The sequence below is a fragment of the Melospiza melodia genome, chromosome 1, assembly GCF_035770615.1.
Source record: "Melospiza melodia melodia isolate bMelMel2 chromosome 1, bMelMel2.pri, whole genome shotgun sequence".
In the NCBI taxonomy this organism is placed as follows: domain Eukaryota; kingdom Metazoa; phylum Chordata; class Aves; order Passeriformes; family Passerellidae; genus Melospiza; species Melospiza melodia.
This window is the reverse complement of record NC_086194.1, coordinates 142,502,080-142,520,986: the sequence shown is the minus strand read 5'-3', so window position 1 is coordinate 142,520,986 and position 18,907 is coordinate 142,502,080. Positions and strand designations below refer to the sequence as shown.

At 38.4% G+C, this 18,907-nt stretch overlaps 1 protein-coding gene across 2 annotated transcripts in view; it reads right to left on the bottom strand.

Moving 5' to 3' along the window:
- Nucleotides 1–13,886, bottom strand: part of CRISPLD1 (cysteine rich secretory protein LCCL domain containing 1) — a 35,426-nt gene extending 21,540 nt beyond the window's left edge. Inside the window, exon 1 of one of the 2 annotated variants that reach the window (XM_063170544.1) lies at nt 13,494–13,886. In XM_063170544.1, the coding sequence (XP_063026614.1) occupies nt 13,494–13,751 (258 nt within the window). In that variant the 5' untranslated portion in view covers nt 13,752–13,886. The remainder of the gene's footprint in view (nt 1–13,493) is intronic. The other variant, XM_063170553.1, reaches the window with a different exon arrangement.
- Nucleotides 13,887–18,907: the final 5,021 nt, after the last annotated feature.

Genomic DNA, 18,907 nt, shown 5'->3' with positions numbered 1-18,907 from the left:
CAGCCCTTCAGAATCATCCTGATAGGGTGAAGAGACAAGCAGAGAAGAACCATCTGAAATTCAGCAAAGGCAAATGCAGGGTCCTGCACTTGGGGACAAAAAACCCCAGGTATGAGGGTGCCAAGAGACTGGAGCCAGGCTCTTCTTGGTAGTGCCAGGCAGTAGGACAAGAGGCAATGGGCAGAAACTGAGGCATAGGAAGCTCCCCCCAAACATGAGGAAGAACTTTACTGTATGGGTGTCTGAGCATTGGAACAGATTGAGGACTGAGCTCAGTCCTCCTCACCGGAGATTTCAAGAATCATCTGGATGCTGTCCTTTGCCATATAATCCAGAATAACCTGCATGAGTAGGGAGGGTGGACCAGGTGATCCACAGCAGTCCCTTCCACCCTTACCAATTCTGTGATTCTATAAATGATATCCTAATCCCTGATGCAACCACTTGGAAAACTATCTTTAATTTATATCTGACTACTCCAGTAATGCAAAAATTACACACAGGTGCTAGTAACATGAATTCGTATGAAATTTCTGAAAAAAAATTAAAAACTTGTACAAGAAATCTGTAATACTGCAATACCAGATCACAGCTTACTCTAAGAAAATTAGCTTATAGGTATTTCTAAAGGCCAATTCTACAGTTACATGTAGGTGGAATTTGAAGAATTCTGAAGATTTTCCACTGAATTATCAACATGTTTCAGAGATGGGATCAAGAACAGAAAGGAGCCAGCCGCTTTACATTTTTGATACTACCTTGAATTTTGTTCTTCTCTTTCAGTAATTAAAATAAGAGATCCAAATTTCTTTCCTCAACTAATTATTCTAATTGAAGTTCTATGAAGAAAAGCTCTGCATCTTAATTCTAAAGATAAAAGATTGTTTAAAGTATTTTCATACTAATCCTGGTCAGATTAGTTCTAAATATAATGCATTTCATGCACAAAGTAGGCTAAATGAAACAAACAGGTAAAATAATCTCCCTAAGTATTTAAAATATACCTCTTTAATGGAATACAAATTTTATTCTTGTGCTTTTAATAGAATTCCCTTATTTCACTTACATGAAGGCAAGCTTTGGGTTTCAAACAATAAAGCATCTCCATATACAAACAAAGATAAACACCTAAGTTTTCATGTTCATTCAGATCAAATAACACAATGAATAAGTTCAAATACAAAACCAATTAGTGATCTTTAAATTGCCAAGCTGCTTGGGATTTTAAAAGAAGCCAGAATAAATATGGAAGAATATGAAGAGTCACAGCAATCTATTTATTTTACATCCTACCAGAAGTAAGCATTTCTCAAATTTTAACCACAATGTCATTAGTGATATTAAAATCTGACTACTGAAATAAATATAGAGCTGACCTCAATTAAGATTTAAGCTTAATTCAAGAAGTTTTTCCACAATACTCAGAAACAGTCAGTATTTTACAGATTTAAACTAAGGACATTTTTAAAACAACTCTTTGAAAGAAATGGTAAAGTTGAAAAGAAATCTCTGCATAGCTACAGACAAGGATCCTTTTGTTTGCCAAAGATTGAATTAAATTTTCAGACACTGTTACTTAAAAATATAAGAAATTTCTTTCCATAAAAAGGGAGACTATAATTTTTTGAAAAACAGGTGTGCACAGCACCTGATTTCTCATCCAGCAGTTCCCTCATCCATGCTCTGATGTCACCAGGTTTCAATGACTGCTCTATGAGAATTCCTTGGTAAATGCAGGGTACTGAAGGGAGCACAAGAAGATGGAAGTTCATCAAGGTAACTGATTCCCAGCACTTTGACTGGGAATCGTTTGATACTACATGCAAGGTAATTCAACTTGTTTATCAAGAAAAAGTATTGCTCACTTTGTCAGAAAACTACCACGAGATTTATCTTTTGGACAAGGTACCATCATCAGGGCTGGCTTTCTACATTGAGATAGGCACACACTGAAAACATCACAAATTGCTCAGCAGTATGAACCTCCTTGAAACTATTCCTTTTGTTTTGCATAACACTGCTAGAGTGCACTTTGAAGTTGTTCATGGGTGTTCATTCCACACAGAGAGACAGAGCAGAAAAAAACAAACCCTGAAATGCAATTAGCGTGAATGTCAGGTTCTCAGCATCAATTCTTTTGCTCTACAAATCTGCTTGAATGGCACCACAACAGTTGTCAACACAGGCATTTCTTTCATCAGTATCCTGTTAAAACTAGCTCACCATCAAAGACACACAGATATGGCACTATCAGTGTTTCACAAATGTTCTCAAACACTTCCCTGTCTGGAGCCAAAACCCAGCTGGGCAGGTTAAACTAAATGGTAGCAGCAGCTACTGCCTCCAGCTGCTGACTCCTCTTCTACCCCAGAAGATTGCACATTTTGCAGCAGGGATGTTGCAGAAAATATGGATCTTATGACTGCTTCTGGTTTACACCATATCACATTTAAATAAACCACAGTTTAGCTTTACATACTGGACTTCAAATTTTGGAATTTAACCTCTGTCAACACAGGATTTAGGTACAGTGTGGACTGAAACCAATGTCCTGCTTATTGGAGGAGCTGCTGTTTCAGTGAGACTACCACATCTTAAATTAAAATTCATCAACAGCCAAACAAATTACATGAGGTGGGATTAATGTACCCTGAATTTAAACAGCCTCAAAGCAGATACCAACATCTGAGCTAATTATCTAAATAACTTTTGCAGTTACATAGACAAATAAGCATCTACAGAAGGAGATAATTTTAGCCACCCACTTTTAACTGAGATAAACTGTCTGTTGGATGTTCTCATTTTTCCCTACTAATTAAAGGGGACTGGCCCAAATGCAGACACCTACATCACAGACATCAAAAGCTTTGTGAGATGAATCCCACCATTTGTGTTGCATGAGTGTTAAATCAAAAATGTACATTCTCATCCAAGGCACACCAGCAGGAGTCCACCTATTACACCAAAAAGTATTGCAACTGCAAAGGCCAGTAGCTCAAAAAAAATTTTCCAGCAAAAATAATTTTTTAAAAACCCTCAACAGCGGTAACATTTTATTTGGATATATTTTCACATATGTTGGAAGGCAGAAAAAAATCATATGGACTGGGACTATACAGAAATTAAAGAAGAGCTAAAATTCAAGCTCAGTAAAGATGGAAAAGTAAGTACAGTGGGCACCACTGAAAGTAAACATTTACCATGGCATAGTATAAATACCTCATTGCTGTATACATTCTAAATATAGGGAAAGAGTGGTAAAGTAAATACCACGGTACAGTATGGGCATTTATTTACTTTTTAAAGGAATCCACTGTATTAAGACTAATGACACTGAGAAGGAAAAAAAAAAAAGTAAAGATGAAACATAGAATGAGAAATGCCATGAGCAAATATGCCAGAAATACAGTTGAAAACTAGAAATCACCTGCATGGCACCAACACAGAAAAATGGAAAGGTACACTTAAAAATTACTTCAAAAGACTGATCCTGACTGTAGTCTATCTAGCCTTTTCCACTGAGCCAAATGTATGTGTATTATCCACATTTTTATAATTTGAAATAGTAACAGTACTTTCAGAATAATATTGACTTTTATTTCCTTCTGGATTTTTATGGTTGTAAGAGTAGAGGATCTCCTTGGTATGCAACCTAAACCTCCTGCCCTGCTATGCTAGCTGATGTTTTATTGTCACATAAAAAGAAATCTCTCTCTTTCCTGTAACTACCTTTATTCATTTATTTCCCTAATTAACCAAATTCAGCTGCTTCATTCCTTCAATCATCTCATAAATCACATATTCTGTCTTCATAATCAATCTTATTAATCTCTTTTATTCTCTCTAGAATGAGTAGACCAGAAATGGACATTTCCATTTCAGACAAATTCTCATCAGTTTCACACATGGACAACTCCCTTTACAGATTGGTGCCACATATTATTTTTTAAGTCAGTGCAACTCCTGCATCTTTATGCTGCAGTTTTACCACTACATTTTATCCCTTGTACTTCACCAGTTTGATTTCTTCCTTCCTTACCTTGCTTAAGTTTCAGCATGTTCATCCCCGGCCATTACTTCTACTTCTCAAGTTCTGATTTTAATCATGTTCTTTAAAACAACCCCATCCTGTCCCCAGAATATATATATATATATACATATATATGTACACACACACTGCAGTTTTCAGGTGTACTCTTTGCTCACACATGTCATAAATGTTCAACCAAAACAGAAGAGGCTCCAACACCTTCAATCTTCTGCCTGTTTAAAAGGAGATTCTGTCAATTTTCTCTCACAAAAACATCAGGGTAGAGAGTGTCAAGAACTTTCCAGAGTCAAAATATGGCACCTACTACTTCCCTAACTACTGGGTGATTAAAAGAGTAAAAATGGATTGGTTTGACATGATCTCTTCTTGATGAACAGGCATTGGCAGTTTTCATCAGCTTGTCTTTGAGTCATGCTTCAGTGAGACAATTTCATCAGTACAAAAATACTGAAGGAAGTCCACGAAAACTAATCATAATTAATTAGCACATCTGAAAAGCAAATAATTTTCACTCAACTGAGATGCTTACCTCCAGTAATTTGAGTCAGAAAAAAAATGTGGTCTCCCCACAGCCCGAGGTCCCTCATGCAGCATGACCACAAAAACTCAGGCAAAAAAAAACCAGGCAAGATTTCTCTTGAAAGTAAAAACCCAACACCAGTACTGGTATATTCTTTAAGCACAAAGAAAGAATAGCTAAAACTACTAAACTTTCCTCTACCAAGAAAGTTAAGACAGGCATTTTCTGCTGGAAAACTACTACCTGGCTAGAAGTGAAATGTAAGGAACTTACATGCTACCATGTGGCAGCCTGGAGTTTATAGAGCTTTAAACTGGGCAGAGATCCCTGAATAGACCTTGAGGTTTCAGCTACTCTTTTGGAAAAGAGTAAAAAGCAGGAAAACTGCGGCTTTTGCCTGGAAACAGGAAAGTGGTATATGGCCAAAAATATTGTTCCCAAACACTGAAAAAATTGCACCAATATTTAGAAGTATCTCCTTATTACAGCTTAAAGTGTTTGAGCTCCTTGTGTTGAAGAAGTAAAACCAGGAATAGGAACCAGCAGACATGACTAATCACGTTTAAGTCTCTGTGTACTCTAAGCATGTTAAGAAAACCGTGCTGGAATATTCAGCTTTCCAAGGTGTTCTGAAACAGTGCATTTTCTTTGCTGCTTTTTAAAAGGAGTGCATTGAGACTGTCTATTAGGACATGACTAAAAATCATTCAACTTCTATATTCTAACAGGAATAGAAGAGAAGCAACAGCATGAAAGCTGATCTTGATTTCTCTAGTTTGTCCATTGTCAAATTATGAATTGCACACATTCGTTACAAATACTATTCATGAATATGTATAGCTAATCACAAACTGACCAGAGCACAGGTCCTTACCTCAAATCCTAGTAGTGATTACCAGGTTAAACTCACTGTAACTGATTGCTTTCATGCAGCAGTTTTAGACATGTTACAGAATTTCCTGGACTTTGAACAGGAATTAGCTGTGGTATCTCAAATATGTGTCAAACTAAATGCTTTTAAAAGATGACCACTGTGTTTTGACATAAGTGAATTGAACTTACTGCCAGAAAGCATTCATTGATCATTTGTGACCTGGCATTACTCTCAGAAATAGTTTCAAATAAAATCTCAAAAAAACATTGGAAAATATATTAAAGGAATCCCTGACCACTTAAAGATCCAACAGGGAATTCAGGACAAATCTACTGTGATATGTATCAGGCAGCCAAATCCGGGATTTAACAGCCTCATTTGAAGAAACTGTTATCTTCTTTCATAATAAAGTGAAATTTGTCCATCTTCATATTACTAGAGGATAGTCTTTTGCTTTGAATCACACTTTTTTAATGATAGTGACTCACGCCAAATCTAAGGCTGATTATATTTACATAGAACAGGATAACTTCATATCTAGTATTTCAATGAAATAATGTTAGGAAATAAGTATTTTTTTCTCAATTAAAAAGAAAAAAAATAGTTGAGGAAGATTCCAAGGCAAATATGAAAATGGCAGGCAACAGGGAGCTACTTTCATAGATTTCATTGATTCTTTCTGTTTTATGTTCATATGTTATACTTCAGCTTAGATTCTGCTACTGCTGATTAATATTTAATGATCTTCTGTAATTTGGGGATAAAAAACTTCTCAAAAGCAAAAGATGAACAGTGTCTGTCCTGTGTTGCTAATTATTTTATTTTGGGAAAGCTCCCTTAAACTTTGAGACAGTGAGCCTTTTTGCTACTTTCCACTTTCAGTTTCTTTACTTGGAGTTGCTTAGTTGTTGTTGGCATTACATCAATAGAAGTCATACCACTTTTTTTCCTTGGCCACTTCACATTGCACAATCCTTTGCTAAAACTGCCAGGGAGAATAAGAGGATAAGTCAACGTCACTGCGCTCTTTGATGCAGAGTCAGTAGCCTTTGAGCACAGGCAAAGGAGCTGAAGCACTTCCACCAATCTTTGAAGTGAAGCAGAAAAGTGGAAAACCAGAGGGAAAGAGGGCAGGTCCCCTCTGAATAGAGCTGCTCTGTTCTTGGCACCCAAAGTGCTCTTCAGCCACTTAGGCAATTCCACAAACCAAAGCCCTTTGCTCAAAAGGAACAGGAATTGTTTTTAATCAAGCATCCCTAAAGAGTTTCAGCAAGATGGGTAAGATACACTAAACAGAGACATCAAAATGTTTTGTCAGAAAGGTCTAGGAAATTTAAAAGGGCACTTCAGAACAGAAAAATTCACCAAAACATGTGTATGCATTACAAGGCCTTCCTTTATGTTTTCTAATGCTGTTTCAATTCTCCTAGGGATACTACAAGAATAAAAAAAAAAAATATAATCTAGGAACATACAGAGACACATAGAGAGGAGCTGCTACTCCCTGATTAAACTGATCATAGAACCTAAATGCATCGCAAAAATAGCAAGAAAATTTATTTTGATCCCTATTCAGTCCCTATGATACCATGAATAATCTTTTACTATTATGCAAGAGCTCTATGCACTAGTGGGTTCATATTTATCCAAAGTCCAATGGTTTCTATTTAACTATAACAGAAGATTGCCTACAGGAAAATTTTAAAAAAATCTAAATAAGAAAAATTTCTTAATTTTTTTTTCTTCTGAAGTCTTCCTGAAGCTACTGAAAGGGAGGCAAGTCTTCAAGCCTCCCAAAATATAAAGCCCTTCATAGAAGTCAAGAATTAGTCATGGTTTTGAAAGGAATTATATGGTATTAGCACTTTCAACACATCACTACCAAGATTTTCAAACTAAGACTTACAGAAATATTATACCAAACATTATACCAAACTAAGAAAAAATATATCTTTTTTTCTTCCTCTGTGAACAAAATATGGGTCCAACACTGCTGCCAGATACACATCCAGAATTTTCCTGAAGAACCACACAGCTATATGGTACAGCTATACACAAAATACGTACAGCTATACACAGCTATAAACAAAATATGGACAACTACACACAAATAAATATTCTAATCTGAACTGTTTGAAATGCACCTCTAGAACTTTGTACCTTCCTCACAAGTCTTCCAAAGTAAAACTATATAGAAGCAAGTTATGGGCTTTGCAATGACATCCCTGGTATTTATTGGCAGGATCTGGCCAAAAGACTAGAGATAACGAAATAAGCAAAGACTTCCTTGCCCTAGAAGACACTGGTGTCTCCAATTACAGTAATTACAAAATGCAGTGCATGGCTTGGGGCCAAGAAATACCAGGTTGAAATGCTCAGCTATCTATCAAGTTGAAACCTGAATACTCTTAAGTATAGCAAAGGCACATGTATGGAATGGGGATCTCACATTAATCATTTCACTTCTTTCTTTGGAAAATATGTATGAAATCAAGGAATGAATACTAAAAGAATGATTTAAATATAAATTCCTTAACCAAAATGACTTTTGTGAATATTATTCTTGGTGATTTATTTTATTTTGCAAACTACAACTGTTTGGAATATAGAGGAATTAACAACTTCCACTATCCAAATAATAATGACTATTTTCATAGTCTTGACTGCAATAACCATGAAGGAAATTGGTTTTCATTAATATATTCAGGTTTACTAAGGTGCAATGTTTTCAATGAAATTATTGTGAAAAAAAAAAGTTTTTCTAATTTCAGTACATGATACTCAACCAATGCTTCAAAAAAAAAAAAAAAAGATTAGGAGTTCAGGAAGTTTTTCGCCTTTTTATTAAGGCTTTACAAACTAGTAAGAATTTATTAATATGCAGCAAACCCTTTCTAGCTGAATAAGAGAACTACTTCACATGAATCCACAACAAACCATATGACAAAGTATGACACAATGATCTATGCTCTGCTCAGGTGCCTTAGAAGGGGAGCAGGGAAACCTCATTCCTCTCTCCTCTCTTTCCAGGTCTGTTAAATTCATGCGCACAGTAAAGAGAAAATGTTCCTTACACCTTTCTTTAAAAGAAAGCAATCCAAACAAAAAAATATACAACATGCATTTGCCATGCATTTTCATAACACACCGTTCATCATAACCTCAAATAAAGATTTTTCTTTTTCTATTTAAGTCATAATGTCAACAACCCAAAAACTCTCTCAACTTTGAAGGAGAAGTTCTAGGAAAGAATGATCTAACATGCAGTCATAAGGTCACATAAGGCCACTGCAGAAGAGTTTAATGAATTTTTGCAATACTGCTCCCTACAGAGGAGCTTATACACATTCCCACACCAGAATTCTTCCATACAGGAAAAGAGACAGAAGGTGAGTTGGAGGATCCAAATCAGCCTTAAGAAACAATAGCCAAAACTGAAAACACTGACAGCATCAAATTGCCAAGACTAAACACTATCCTTCAAGAACCTTGAAGAACTTGCTCATTACACTTCTGATTACTGTGCAGTACATTATCTGTCTTGTTACCTCATTAACAAAAACCAGCACATGGTTGATAATATTTTAAGAAGCTTCTAGAAGATCCTGAGAAACCACAGACTAAAAACTGACTTCCACTGGAATGATTTTATAGGGCAAGTTAAAAAAAATATGAAATATACAGATAATTACTCCCACATACATTACACCTTGAAGGTGTCAACATGCAAGTGCAGTGACATTTTCCACAGAGTTCCTAAGTTACTTAAAAATAACAAACAAACAAAATTAAGCTATCATAAGGAAAAGGAAGAAGTGATAAATGACAGAGAAGTGATTTAAGAATACAAAATAGTTTTCAGATTCCCTGCAAGATGTGTCCATGGTCTCTGCAGCACACCGTCTCCGCAAAAGCCCAAGAAAAGAGAATGCAATATAGTGTTCACTATTTAAGAGAGGTAAAAACAGGATAGGAAAAATGAAAGATAAAGACAGGAGACTCATTAATGCTAAGTGACTGGACAACAAAATGATTTCTAGCATTCAGTGTGAATGAATACAAAGTAATAAGGACATTGCTGGAGAAAACAGCCAACTATATATACACAGTGGTGTAGTAAATGACCTCTTAGCACATTAGAAAGATCTTGAAGTCATTGTCAATAGCTCTATGAAACATGTCAGCTGTAGGACACTAAGTGAAAAAGTAAAAGAATGTTAGAAATTATTAGAAAGTGAAGAAAATAAATACAGTATAACAATTGGCAGTATGCCATAACTATCCACAGTTTGGTTTTTCCCTTTTGCATTAAAAGGAAAACAGGACAACCATTGCAAAATGGGACAGCTTTTCACATAGAACAATTTTCAAGTAAAGGAATTAGGATTCGTCAGCTGAAAGCCTTGTAATCACTGAGGAAATTACTATTTCTCACAATAAAGAAAAATAAGGCATCAAATAGAAGTTTAAAGGAAAACAAATGTACTTTTTCACCCACTACATAATTAAATTTATAGAGCTCTGAAAATTGATGCCATGGATTCAAAAAATACAAGTGGAATCATAAGCTTTCAGATTAATAAAGAAAATTCCATGTGAGACTATTCCATCTGATGCAAAAAGTACAACAGCAGATTGAGGAAGTCCCTTAGCTGCTGTCTGCTGGAAGCTGGGGTGGTTCATTGCAGAAGTTTCTCTTTTCACATGCTTTATTCTTATCCTTTTATCTTAGGAATCCATTACTGCTCACCACCAGAGCCACAGTACTTGGGAAGATGAACTTTTCATCCAGTAAGTTCAGCCAGACAACCATGAGAACACTTTGTTCATTAGACCTAGCTGCTGTGAATCTTCCTGCACTGTAACTTTAAGTCTCTGAACTATGACAGCCCAATAATGTTTGCTTTTTCAAAGCATACGGGAAGAGTGTACAGCTCAGTAATGCAACTTTTTCATTTTCCTTGGTGTTTTTTTGAGTTTTTTTGTTTTTTTTTTTTTTTTTTTTTTGCTTTGTTTGGTTGGGGTTTTTAGTTTTTTGGGTTTTTTTTTTTTCTTTTTTGTTTTGTAATAGAACCAAGATCTTATGCTGCAGGCCTTATCTCAAAGGTAAGGCTGGACTTTGTGAGTAATAGAACCAATACCTCCTACCCAATGTGGTTCTCAATCCCACCCATTCCTCAGTTATGCATTCCAATGTTCTTTTATCAGCACTGGTACTCATCTGATTCTGCCACACAGGGAGGTCGTGTCATGACTCAGAGTGGAAAAAAAACCCCTTAAAATCACACGTTTTAAAATTAAAACTGATTCTTTAAGTACTTGGATCAGTCTCATCATCAACTCAGGTGCATTCCAGAGGCAGGATCAGGACAGAGGCACTTCAGCCAGAGCTGCCTTTTAGTCTGGAACATCTCAGGTAACCTGACAGTGCAGTGGGAGCATGCAGCCCCCACATACTTCTCCCAGCTCCAAGCACTCTTGGGTATCTTAAATTTCTCAACTACACCACAGATTTATTGAGATAGAGGTTTATCAGGGAGGCACCTGGACCTTGCTCATCTCCATTCAGGTTCAGTGAGACATAAAACTTCACTCCCTCAAGCAGAACTAGCTCTATTCACAAGGAGAGGCTTTACTAATACAAAGGGCAGTTTACAGGGACATGAGTGTGCCAATAGCAGGAGACATGTTTGCCAGCATGTCTGTATTAATAAACCACACCAAAAGTAGACAGTAGAATTTCAGCTGCACTCATTTATCTTGCTGAACATCAGGTAAGCATTTAGATGGATGGTTTCCTTCTTCTGGAGCACTATTATCTTTGTAAAGACATTGAAAGGAAAATCTCTAGGAGTACCATAAAACTATATGTGCAAACAATCAGCAGTCCTGTCCTTTCCTCATTCTGCTCAAGCAGCATGTGGTTCCCACTGTCTTCTGAACCCTCCTGTCCCCATTCCCAGTATCAACTCTCCCCTGCTTCCTCCAGATACAATCTTCCTCCCCACTTACTAATAGGTTTAGACTTTTCAAATGGCCTCCCTCAGCAAATGTCTGTGCTCTTAAAGTAGTTTCATAAACTTCTGATCCAAATCACAGTCACAGGTCTTAGATTAACCGTATCCATTCCTGAAATGCTCTTTCTCTCCATCACAATTCCTCAACACCTGCTTGACCACTCAGGCTCTCTCCACACCCTTCTCATACCCTCCACAGGTATCTATCCCTCTGACCACACACTTTAAACAGACCCTTTCACAAGTCACAAACCCTTGCCTATCCTAATCCCTCATTTCCTAGGACATTATGCCAAAATTGAATCCCACTCTCTTGAAAGCTGCTGCCCTGTTCTGAGTAACATCCTTGATGTTAAAACTGGGTAATTGCTTTTCCATGCTACTTGTACTCTCTGGCTCAGACACCATTGGAGAGCACAGAAAAAACAACAAAACCAAAAAAACTTGTTCCAGATGTAGACCCAACACAGAGTTTAAGCCCAAGTGTGTGCATTGCTGGAGGAATCTTTGAATAAAGCTGTCAAAAACCTTACTTCTCTGAGTATATCCAAATTTTCCTTTCCAAGATATATAAGACAGGCAAATGTAGTATGGCATTAGGAATGGAAAAAGCCACATAACTACAAATACCTACGCTTTCAGAGAATCTCAAGAAAAAGGCTTGCAGTATTTTAACAACGGAAAGCAACCGTCTTCCCAATTCTTCTTTCACAAAAAAAAACTTAATAGCTTGTTTTTGAGCTTTCCAGAAAAAAGTTGGCCTGAGTGACTGGGAGCAAAATGTTAACCTCTATTATAGCAAGGTCTCGAAAAGTTGCAACAGAAAACAAAGTTTACGAATTTGTGCAGACAATTGCAACTGAATGGGTTAAAGGGGTTTCAGGTATTATTATCCCTTTGTTTGGAGATGATATGTGGCAATATATCCTGTGATTTCATTCCTGATGGCTCTTAGTCTAATACAATAACACTCTAATAGGTAAACTTAAGTTAAACTGCCTTGAATGGGGGATGGACTGGAGAACATTTAAAGGTCTCCTCCAACCCAAACCATCCTATGATTGCACTGATGGTTTAAGCAAGTATGGCTTCTCCAGGACTCATATATACTCAGTTCAAACAGATCTCCAACCTGAAAGTCACCACTCCAGTCTAGGAAAGATATTTTTATCTGGAAATGTGCTAATATAAACCTCTGTCATGGAAAGTAACAAGAAATCTGTAAAATATTTCAAATAAACAACTCAACCTATACCAATGCTCTTTCTCTTGTGCATGAACAGATAAGTCAACAATATACCATGTGGACACAGGAAAAAGGTGCAGAAAAAAGAAAACTTGCTCATTTTTGTTAAAGCTCTAGACTTCTTAAAAGCTCTAATGACCTGATTTCATCTACTTAGCAAGGAGAGATAGAATTAGCCTTGAACTATGGCATAAAAACAAAGTTCAGAAACATGGAACTTACTGCCACTAATAATAGTCCAAATATAGAGGCTTCTTAAGGAAAAAAAAATAAACAGAAATTACATTATTAACTTGAACACAGAAATATACAGCCATCCATTAACATGTGCCAACTTAAATAGAAGACTTTCTTGTTGTAAGATCCTCATTTTGTTCAGAAATGCCATCCAGCCTAGAAGATGGGAAAGAATACATGCATGCTATCTTGAAACTTCATTGCTCAGTTCTCTTCTCAGATGCTAAATTTTAGGCCACAATTACAATCAACTTTATTGAGTACTGCAATTTTGGAAATTGGCCCCTAACACTGAGGAACTGCCACTTAAATTTAGCAGAGCTATGAGAGATTAAACACATTAATATAAGTAAAGCATGACACTTGATGCACAAACAGGCATTTTTATCTCACAGTGCATACCTGTACAAAGAAAAAAAGACAAACAAGTGACAAGTACTTTAAATGAGAAAACAAGCAAGCTAAGACTGAAAGTATGCTGTTTTATAAAGTGATAGCAACTATTCTAAGAACATTTTTTCTGCATGTCACTATCCATTTTTCCTTACCATATATTCCATATTGGAAGCTGGTGGATACACCTGACCCCGTAATTTATTATGAAGATCCAAGATACTTTGCATATCACTGTCTGTGATAGCCCTTTTCCCTCTCTGCTTGGCGATCCACCACTCACCATCTTCATCCATGTACTTTTCCAAAAGTTCCTCTAAGAGCGTGGCATTGGGAAGAACCATTGCAGAAACTGCTTGAGCTATGAATAGCAAGGTAGTTACTCTGAGCCATTCCTGTACTACATACTTCATGATGAATGATCTCAAAATGCTCAGGAGTTAGCTCCAAGACAAAGTCTTTCTTCCAGGTTTGCTGGCTGTAAATGCATAAGAGAGAATTTTTAATTTGTAGACTGAAGGACCAGCCTGTATGGATTTATTAAGCAACAAAATCTTTAGTTCATACAGATTTTGTAACTGTTGTTCTAGGGGGAGAGAGCAGGATGCTGCATTTTTTACTCTAAAAGTGCACACTGTTGATTTGGGAAGATAGCTTATCTTCAGCCTTATGAACTTCTGTTTGTTCAAGTGGTTTTATATATTACATTGACATGCACATTTCAGTGCCTGCATGCAAAAAGCATGCTTTTCATATCTGCTTAAAAGGAGCCAGACATCAACGAAGATTAGACTGTAGATAAGGTCTTCCAGTATTGGAACTTAACAAAAGAAGGTTAAAGGCTTGCAGTCATTGCCAAAGTGTAAACTGAAATCCACAATTAACTTGATACAAAGTATCCCCTCTTAGCGCATTTCAAAATATGACCTTGATTAAAGCTTTTGTTTTACGATTTCCAAAACCCTAATTAAATTAAAGGTATTCAACTCGGACACGAAAACGGGGGAGACGGCGTTTTTCTAGTCACCAAGCAAAGGAAAGCACTGAAAACTCTCACAAAAAGTAGCACCACTTGCAAGAATGCGACATTCTAACAACGCCTACCACACGACTGAGCGCTGTAGGCAGCAAAGCCGCGGTCGCTCCTTCTCCCTGGGCGAGCCCGCGCGAATCCCGCCACGGCGGACCCGGCGGCCGGCAGGGAAGCACAAAGGGCAGAGCCGAGCGCTCCCCAGCGCGCCGCCCGCGCCCGGCCCCGCTCTCGGCGGAGCGGCCGACCCGCCCGGAGCGCCCCGGCCGCCGGGCCCGCCGCGGGAGGATGCTGCGGGGAGGATGCCGCCCCGCCAGTGCCCTTACCGCTCCGGCGGCGGCTGCCCGCTCTCCCCGCAGCCGGCTTCGCTCCGCCGCCGCCTCCTCGCCACGCCCGCCTCGGGCCGGGGGCGCGGGCACGGCCTGGCCCCGCCGGCTGCGGCGAGCGGCGCTGGGAGCGGCGCGGCGGGCGCGGACGTGTCCAGCAGCGGGGCCGCCGCCGAGCTCAGCCGCCGCCGCAGCCTCCCCCGCCCGCCTCCGGGTCACCACCAGCGCCCCGAGCCGCTCCACGCTTCTCCCCACGGCGCCCGCCCCGCCGGGCATTTATCGCGGGCGGCGGTGACGTGCGGCGGACAGCCCTCCCCGGCACCCCGCGGGGCGGGACGGCCGCGATCCGCGCTCCGCGATCCGCGCTCCGGGCACCGCGCCCGCCCCCGGCCCCCGCACCAGCTCCCGGGGCCGTTCCTGGAGTCCGGCGGGCAGCAAGGGCTGGCCGGCACCGCAGCCTCCAGCAGAGGCTGGCCGCCGTCCTGCAAAAGCGATCGCCCAGAAAAGTCGAGGGGTACCCCGTCCCCAGCCGCCTCCATCCTTGGCAGCAGGCTAGAGGATGCTAAGCTGGACTGCTCCTGCTGAGACTCAGGAAAAAGAGTAAAGCCTGTGAGCTCCGCAAAAGTCCAGAACATGTGAATATGGCTGGAAGTATCAGTACCGGAATTTATTGTGGATTCAAACCAGCCACATGAGTCTTCTCTTTGCAAAGTAGAATTCAAAAGTTTGTAAGCACTCATTGCTGTGCCAAGCAAGAATAGGCATCAGATACATACTTTTTGTTGTATCAAAGTCTTCTAGACTGAAATTTTTTGCGAGCTGATGGGGTTGACATTTCATTTACTTAGTATAATTTGTTACATTGAGCTAACGGCCGGATTGACCAACTTCCAGTCTTCACAGGACTGCTGTATCAGCTTCCAAAAGTTTTCTGTATTTTCATTTTCAGAAACTGAGAGGCTGAGGTTAAAATCCATCAGAATCCAGCTGGCTTCAGACCAGCTCTATAAATGCTTCCAAATTTCATGGACCCAAGAGAAACAATGCCATGCAAGTAACACACTGCTGCTTCTTGTGCTCTCTTTTTTTTAGTTATAATTTCCCTAAGGACTTTGGAACTAAGTGCAGGATGCTATACATAATCTTTTACTTACACACTTTTACTTGCACACTTACACACACATTCAAAAGTTCTTATGCTCCATATTGGTTGATCTCTATACCTTTTTTTCTTGCAATCCTGGAATTGGATTTCTGTTCTCAAGTATTGGGCACTAAACTTTTTTATAGCAAAACTGTGTGAGGTAAAACGCCACTCTGCAGCTGCATACACAGACTAGAGGCAAGATTTTTCAGTGTTTATGTACCAGGGTTACTTATCATTTCTCATTTTAGGTACAGAAGAATGAGCCATACTTACAGAATGAGCCATGTACTTACTTCTGGCTGTGCAGAAGAGCTTAAAGAAACAGGAAGGAAACAAATACTAAAAGCTTTTGCTGGAGTCTGTATGTCACATCTGGATTATTTTTTTTAAATATTCACATCACTTTTGTATTGCTCTATCTTGTTTCCATCCTCTTTAGGCCTCTGGAGGCCAAAATGCAGATTCTGTTCTATGTCGGGTCACAAGTGTTATTTCAATATAAAGCAGTAGAATAGCTGTATTATTAGACCCAGTAATGCTTGCGCACAAGAAACTGAAAAATTTTAAAAGAGTGAGGATATTTGTGGGGTTCACATCAACTGGAAATTGCATTAGTCGTCCCTTTCCATCAGCAGTGGATACTTGCTGGGCTTCAAACAGAATATAGATCAAATATCACTTACTGTCTTTGATTTTGAGGATTCATCATACTTTTCCTGAAAGCACCAGATCATATTTGGTCTTTGTCAAATTGAAGACATTATTTCATGATGCAAGTTTCAGATTCATTAAAATAAATCCTAATGCAAAAAGAAATAGGCCTCATTGAAATATGTTTTTTTTCTTTTTGTTGGTTATCAATTAATTTTTCAGCAAATGAATAAACCCTTTTCACTCCATGACTGGGCCCTTTGAGTTTGATTTATGGCTATATGGTTTGTGGTCACATTAAAGTGTTATGATTTTGAGAAACAATATGTTGACATATCCGCTAATTTTTGTGTATTAGTATAATTAAACATTGCTGGATCTCTTAATCAGAGTGGGGGTGGCCCTTTTCTCTCTTTTTTTTTAAACCTCTGCCATTGGATACATAACTGCCGCCCACAATTTAAAATTATTATAATAAACAGTTAAGCACCATTACATCTCTTGAAACTAAAAGTAATTATCCTCCCTTGCCAAAGGCACATGCAGACAGTGCATATGCAAACAGATGGACTGACTGTATTCTGAATAGCTGTCACAGCAACAACAAAAATTGCAACCAAAAACCCACTTGAAAGAAATTAATAAGAAGTCACCAGTTACATGCTGCACAAACACAGACAATTTGACACTAAGAAAATTCTGGAAAGGAAGATTTTAGCCCGAACTTTGGCTAAAAGAGATTTAAAGTGTGAGAGGAAAAAAGTATCTTCTGCTGATGGAATCTTCCTGAATTGGATGAGAACAAGTTCCAGCAGTCTTTGTAAATAAGCAAGGGTACAAATAAAGGATACTTCACTTCACCATCAATTTGCTTTCCTAATAGAAAGAATATGTAGAATATGCAAATATGGATAATTGGGCTAAAAAAGGGACACTGCCAATTAAGGAAGACAAGGCAAGACTGTAATACATATAAAGAATATTTAACAAATATGCTGAATTATAAGAGCAGGAATTTAATCTAAAACACAAGGAAGAATCCAATTCCAGGCCATATTTCTGTTGATTTTAAGTGTTTTTAGTTAAACCACATTGTGATTTTCTGCTTGATGTTATAACATCACAGTACTGTATTGACTAAAATAGCCACTAAAAAGTCTGAACTATTACAGTAATTTGGAAACATCTTGTATTTTACCCAAAAATTAGACTCACATAAACAGTGTTTAGTTGTTACATGGTCCTGACAGTGGCTAAAAAGGCAACTAATAATCATGGGAACATTTTTTTTGACAGAAAGACCTGCTGTGCACCTGAAGTTTAACCCCTGGAGGTGTACATTACTGAATTTATCACAAACCTGCTGTCAGACACACAAACTCCAGGGACTCCCACATCAGGAGCCCCATCTGCCTGTCTGTACCAACAATGTGGCCAATTGTTTCAGACTCACACAAAAATGGCCAAGCAGGACGCATTTCAAGAGAGATGTCTGTACAGCGAGAGACCAATTTTCAAATTTAATGTTTTCCTAATGTGGAGCAGGTTCTTGAATGCTCCTTTGCTGAGATCTTATATGCTGCTGAGTGGTCTGAATTGACTTTGGTTTTGGTGACTCTTGTTTTTCTTTTTTGTTTTTTTCCACAGTTTTTCACAATACATAGAGCTAGAGAAGGTAAATATATCCATGACAAAGTTGCTGACTAAAATGGATGAACTCTGCTCAAAGCCTTGCTTTAAGCTTTAGCCCAAACTGTCCAAAATTGTTTTGCTTTGTTGTTTTTGTGGGGGTTTTGTTTATTTGTTTGGGGTTTTTTGGTTTTTTTTTTTGGTTTTTTTTGTTTTTTTTTTTTTTTTTAATTTTCTGCTTAGATTAAAAAAAAAAAAAAGAAAAAGCAAAAGACTTCTGGGGAGGACAACAAATAAACAAAAGAGATGATGAGTGTCAGTACCCCTGTGCTTCTGGGTGTGGTTACAATACTGTGCAAGATTATTGCAGTGCTGCAAAATCTTTTGAGAGATGGATTATTTCAGCCACAAATATCTTGGAGACATCATTGTTGAGGACTTTGTGAAGTGACTTCTCCTTGAGAAGCACAACTTTATTGGTAATTCAGAGACAGAACTCAAGTGGAAAAAAACCACACACACACGCATGCACACACACAGAGGGGAAAAAAAACCCAAAAAACCAAACAAACAACAAAAAAAAAAACAGAACAAAACAATGAGGTAAGGAGGAATAGCTTTCCTTTGGCTAGATTTACCAGAAAAAAAGATTCATTAAGATCCTGTACCACCTATCAGCAGTTGTATAAGTGCCTGGACAAACTGCATTTATCAGGGGGCATTTCCATGCATTTTCCTTTACCTTCCATACGTTTTCCTTTTGGCATTACTTTTCATTCCCTGGTA